Raw genomic sequence first — 5,962 nt, forward strand, 5'->3', positions numbered from 1 at the left:
TGTTTGAAGTAGAATGTGATGCAAGTGGCGTAGGCATTGGTGCGGTTCTTGTTCAAGAAAGGCGTCCCATTTGTTATTTTAGTGAAAAGTTAAGTGGAGCTAAGTTGAATTATTCAAATTATGATCGTGAATTCTATGCCATTGTTAGAGCTTTGGATTATTGGTCTCATTACTTAAGGCCAAAGCCATTTGTTCTACATTCCGATCATGAAGCTTTGAAGTTCATTCATGGTCAACAAAAGCTCAACCATAGACATGCAAAGTGGGTGGAGTTCCTACAATCCTTCACTTTTAGTTCGAAGTACAAGGAAGGGAAGAAGAATGTGGTGGCGGATGCGTTGTCAAGGAGGAGTTACTTACTTGCTATGGTTCACACTCAAATATTAGGCTTTGAACACCTAAAGGCCTTATATGAAAGTGATGATGATTTTGCTACTGAATTTTCTAAGCCCACTAAAGGATACTTGGTTCATGATGGTTTCTTATTCAAGGGAAACAAGTTATGTATCCCTAAAAGTGGAGTGCGTGAGTTATTGGTGCGTGAAGTCCATGGAGGAGGTATTGCGGGTCATTTTGGAATTCATAAGACTATGGAGATACTTCAAAAACATTTCTATTGGCCACGAATGATCAAGGATGTAACACATGTGGTTGAAAGATGTTCTACTTGTCAAAAGTCCAAGAGTACCTTTCATAAGGGTCTCTACACTCCCTTGCCCGTTCCTAATGCTCCTTGGGAAGAGGTAAGTATGGACTTTATTGTGGGTCTTCCTAGGACTCAAAGAGGAAAAGATAGCATCATGGTGGTTGTTGATCGTTTTTCTAAAATGGCTCATTTCATTGCTTGTCACAAGACGGATGATGCATCTAAAGTTGCTGATTTGTACTTTCGAGAAATATTACGCCTACATGGAGTGCCAAGGACCATTGTTTCGGATAGGGACACTAAGTTCCTAAGTCATTTTTGGAGGACTCTTTGGAAGTTGGTAGGTACTAAACTTCTTTTTAGTACTTCTCATCATCCACAAACGGATGGTCAAACAGAGGTCACAAATCGCACTTTGGGATCCTTATTGCGTGGTCTAGTGAGTAGAACGCAAAAGGATTGGGATGTGAAGTTGGCTCATGCTGAGTTTGCCTACAATAGATCACCGTCATCTACTACTACTCGTGCTCCTTTTGAGGTGGTCTATGGGGTAAATCCTTTACTTCCTCTTGATCTTATTCCTTTGCCCAAGAAAGATCTAGTTCATGTTGATTCAAAGAAAAGATGGGAAGCTTTTCAAGAAACATGCGCTCAAGTCAAGAAAAAGATTGAAGCCATGAATACCGTTTACAAGGAAAGAGCTAATAAAAGAAGGAAACAGCCTACTTTTGCTCAAGGTGATTTGGTGTGGTTACATTTGCGCAAGGAACGTTTTCCTAACCTTAGGAAGAACAAGCTTATGCCTAGATCAGATGGTCCATTTCGTGTGGTTGAAAAGATTGGAGAAAGTGCTTACAAGCTTGAATTGCCAAGTGACTATGGTGGTGTTAGTGCAACTTTCAATGTGGGTGATTTGTCTCCATACCTTGAAGATGAGAGTTTGAGGGCAAACTTCTTTGAAGAGGGGGAGAATGATGAGAATTCAGTCCACAAAGTCCAAGATCATCAAGTTACGGTTCCTACAACACAAGCTACGGTCCATGCGTTACTTAGCCACGCAAATGTCAAGCAAATGGCTGCTAATTTCGTGGGATTCTCTTCAAAGAAATCCTTTATTACTTGCCTTAAATGGGAAGTTGAATAGATGAGAAGTTGAATAAATGGGAAGTTGAATACAAGCAGCAACCTGAATTCTAGCTTTAATGCTTAAATGGGAGTTTTTTTTATAGGAGAAATGCAAGAGTTTTTTAGGAGAATATGGACGGTTCAAAGTAGCTTAATTAGCCTTAATTTGCTGTTTAAATAGCTATTAATAAAGGGTCATTATTAGCCTTAAATGCTTAACATTAAAAAGGCTTAATTCTAGCTTTTGTTTAATGCTTTGTTTTCTAATTTTTGTAAGAGGGAAAGTTAAAAGGTTCCTTGAAGGGAAAGTTAAAAGGTTCCTTGAGGGAAGTTAAAAGGTTCCTTGAAGGCTTGTAACACTTGCATTATTTTTAGTATAAAAGGAACTCATTGCCATGCATTTTAGGCAAGTGAGAATGAAAACAAAATTCTGATTTTCTTTGTGAATTTCTTTGTGCTTACTTTGTGTTGCACGCCCCCTTTTATTCTTATTACTTAGTGTTTGAGAGTAAAAGCTTTGAGAGTTTAAAATACTTAGTGAATTTTTGCTGCTCAAAGAAACCATCCAATCTAGAATAAGTTTCTAAGTTGCGTGGGTGTTCTCTTGTTTCGTTCCTTGTTAAGCTTGTTTTTAAGCTAATTCATACACTCTAAAACGGTCCCATTACACTTCCACATCAGGTGTGGTTTCACATGATTTATATATGTCAGCAAAGTCAGGACAGGTCTGATATTGGTCCTTAATGAACTCAAAACCCAAAATCTTGGCACCTAATATACCCAGCATGTTGTACTTCCTGCTAAGGGCATCAGCAATGATGTTGGTCTTGCCCACCTTGTACTTAGCTGAAAAATCAAAGGTTTGCATGAATTCTACCCACCTAGCATGCCTACTACTCAACTTATGTTGACTGTTTATATATTTCAAGGATTCATGGTCAGTATGCAGGATGAATGGTTGAATTCTTAAGTAGTGGGACCAATGGTCTAAAGCTCTTATGATAGCATAGAACTCCTTGTTATAGGTGGAGTAATTAAGCCTACTATTGTTAAGCTTTTCACTGAAAAATGCCACTGGTCTACCTTCTTGAACAAGCACTGCCCCAATTCCCATACCACTGGCATCACATTCTAACTCAAAGGGTTTAGTGAAATCAGGTAGCTTGAGAATGGGAGCACTACATATCATACTTTTAAGGGTTTCAAAGGCCTTCTGTGCCTTGGGTGTCCAGGTAAACTTCCCCTGTTTCGTGCACTCTGTTATGGGTGCCATAACAGAGCTGAAGCCCCTGATAAACCTCCTGTAGAAGGAGGCCAGCCCATGAAAAGACCTAATTTGTGTGAGTGTTGTGGGTGTGGGCCACTCCTGTATGGCTTGGACTTTTATTGGGTCTACCTTGACTCCCTCCTTGCCCACAATATACCCTAAGAAGCTAACCTCAGGCAGTAAGAAATTACATTTTTCAAGCTTTGCATACAACCTCTGTTTCCTTAGAACTTCAAATAGTTGTTGGAGGTGGTCTAGATGGGCTGCTATATCCTTGCTGTAGATGAGTATGTCATCTAGGTAAACAACTATAAACTTCCCTAGGAAAGGTCTCAAAATCTCATTCATCAGGCGCATAAAAGTGCTAGGAGCACCTGTCAAACCAAAGGGCATAACAAGCCACTCATACAGCCCATACTTGGTTTTGAAGGCTGTTTTCCACTCATCCCCTGTTTTCATCCTGATTTGGTGGTATCCACTCCTGAGATCCACCTTGCTAAACCATTGAGAACCCCCTAATTCATCCAATATGTCATCAATCCTAGGTATAGGGAACCTATACTTGATGGTTATGTTGTTTACACTACGACTATCAATACACATTCTCCATGTGCCATCCTTCTTAGGCACAAGTAGAGTGGGTACTGCACAAGGACTCAAACTCTCCCTGACATAGCCCCTCTTTATCAAATCCTCTACCTGTCTCTGTAATTCTTGGGCCTCTTTGGGATTAGTCCTATAAGCAGGCTTGTTAGGAAGACTAGCCCCAGGTAGTAAGTCAATTTGGTGTTCCACCCCCCTGAATGGTGGTAATCCAGGTGGTAGCTCAGTGGGAAACACATCCTTATATTGTTCTAATAGTCTAGCCATTTCAGCAGGTATAGGTGTGGGATCTTGTACTTCTTTGGTAACTAACAAATACAGCTCTTCTGTTCCCTGCACTTCCCTTTCACACTCTTTTCTATTCATCAACTGCACATGTTCCTTAGAGGGCTTAGGTGGCACTGCTCTGTGTGGGGGCAGGGGTAAAAATTCTTTCCTCTTCCCATTGTGTCTAATAGTGTAAGTGTTGTCATAACCATTGTGTATGGCTCTCTTGTCATATTGCCAGGGTCTACCTAGCAAGAGGTGGCATGCATCCATATCTAAGACATCACACAAAACTTCATCCTCATATGTTCCCAAAGTCAAGACTACTGGGCACTGATGTTTTACTGAACCACTAGCCTTGGTGTCTAACCATTTCATTTTATAAGGATTAGGGTGAGCCTTAGTCTTTAGGTGTAACTCCTCCACTAACTGCTTACTGACACAATTTGCCTCACTCCCACTATCAATAATCAACTCACACACCTTCCCCTGTATTTTACATTTTGTTTGGAAGATATTCTCTCTTTGGTCTGATTTTTTACTCAAGGGTGTGTTGTGAAAGCTCCTTCTAATAATGAGGTTCAAGTGCTCTTCCTCAGGGGGAATTTTTTCCAGCTCTCCCTGTCCTTCCTCCTCAGAATCTCCTTCAAAAGGGCGCCAGTTTCCCTGCTCATCTCTTATAAATGTACCATCACCATCACTTAGGCTGGGAGGGTCTAACTCTTCCTCCTGCCCATTCTTTAACACCAGGAGTCTCTTAGGGTTAGTGTTTTGCCTAATGTCAGTCCATTCTTTCATGGTAAACGCCCTTGCATTGGGACAATCCCTCTTATAGTGTCCCCTCCCATTGCATTTAAAACAAATGATGTCCTGTGGCTTGGTGTTTGACTCTGTTCTGGGGGTAGCAGGTTTAGGTCCAGAGGGTGGTAACTCCTTTCTAGGCATGGTCACAGCACTAGTGTTCCTTGGGGTATAGGTCCTGTTGTTCCTCATTTGGGGGTTTGCTGCCTTGTGTTGTCTCTCAATCTCCATGGCTATAGAGGTAGCAAGTTGTAGTGTAAGGTCAGGTGTATTCATCAACCTTTCCCTAAATTCTTCCCTTAATCCAGCTATGAACTTTCCTACTTTATTTTCCTCTGGTTCATGAAGGTCACAAAGGTGATACAATCTCTCCCATTCATTCAGGTAGTCCTCTACTGACCTAGTTCCCTGTTTCATAGGATACAACTGTACAATCAGTTGCTGCTTGTACGTGGCTGGGACATATCTCCTCTTCATTTGCTTCCTGAGTTTGTCCCAAGTGCTAATCCTATTCCTTTCTTCCCTAAATCTTTGTTTTTGAATGCTTTCTAACCAAACTGCAGCTGATTTGGTTAGTTTGATCTTGGCAATCTTAAATTGTTGGTTTGGGGGTGTTTCTTTAAATTCAAAGTATTCTCCCATTCTTCTCTCCCATTCCAGGTACTTAGAGGGGTCATGTGATATGCCATCAAACTCAGGAAGATCGATTTTAATGGTCCGATCCTCATATGGTCGACAATTAGGGTTTGGTATTGGTGGTCTGTTGTTCTGATTATCGATCCCTAAATGTGCGAACAACCTATCCAATTTATCCTCAATAGCTTCAAACCTATCATCCCTTTCCATGGTCTCTAAGTCACAACAGCTAGATAACCAGCACAGAATAATCCCAAGTTTTTCAAATATCGAACAAGAAAAATCGCTAAATTCAGAGAACAAATCGTGTCCAGATACAAAAAGAATGATGTAATGAATTGCAAATCTGAAATGACAATTAAAAATGAATTCAAAGTAAAGGAAGACACTCCCTGAACGTTGTAGGAATGGAAATGCATAAATCTCCAATTCTTTCGTTTTGTAATCGCCTTCAGACTCCCTCTTCAAAATAACCCAGAACAAATGACCAGTTCTTCAAAATGTCCTTCTGATATACTCTTCTCTGTCCCTTACGTGAATTGGCTCTGATACCAAGTTGATGCAAAACAAAGACTGAATATGGTCTTTGTTATGCAAAGATCAATGTGGGATCAAGA

The 5,962-nt window shown here is 40.6% G+C and overlaps 1 protein-coding gene across 1 annotated transcript; it reads right to left on the minus strand.

Moving 5' to 3' along the window:
- Nucleotides 1-2,435: 2,435 nt before the first annotated feature.
- On the minus strand, nucleotides 2,436-5,555 carry LOC130810677 (uncharacterized). The gene has a single exon (XM_057676818.1). The coding sequence runs from the start codon at nucleotides 5,553-5,555 to the stop codon at nucleotides 2,436-2,438; it is 3,120 nt and encodes a 1,039-aa protein (XP_057532801.1).
- Between the last annotated feature and the right edge of the window lie 407 nt (nucleotides 5,556-5,962).

This window comes from Amaranthus tricolor, chromosome 4, assembly GCF_026212465.1.
Source record: "Amaranthus tricolor cultivar Red isolate AtriRed21 chromosome 4, ASM2621246v1, whole genome shotgun sequence".
Lineage (NCBI taxonomy): Eukaryota > Viridiplantae > Streptophyta > Magnoliopsida > Caryophyllales > Amaranthaceae > Amaranthus > Amaranthus tricolor.

Coding starts and splice junctions, on each gene's coding strand:
- LOC130810677 (XM_057676818.1), bottom strand. CDS start 5,555: ATGGAAAGGGATGATAGGTTTGAAGCTATTGAGGATAAATTGGATAGG.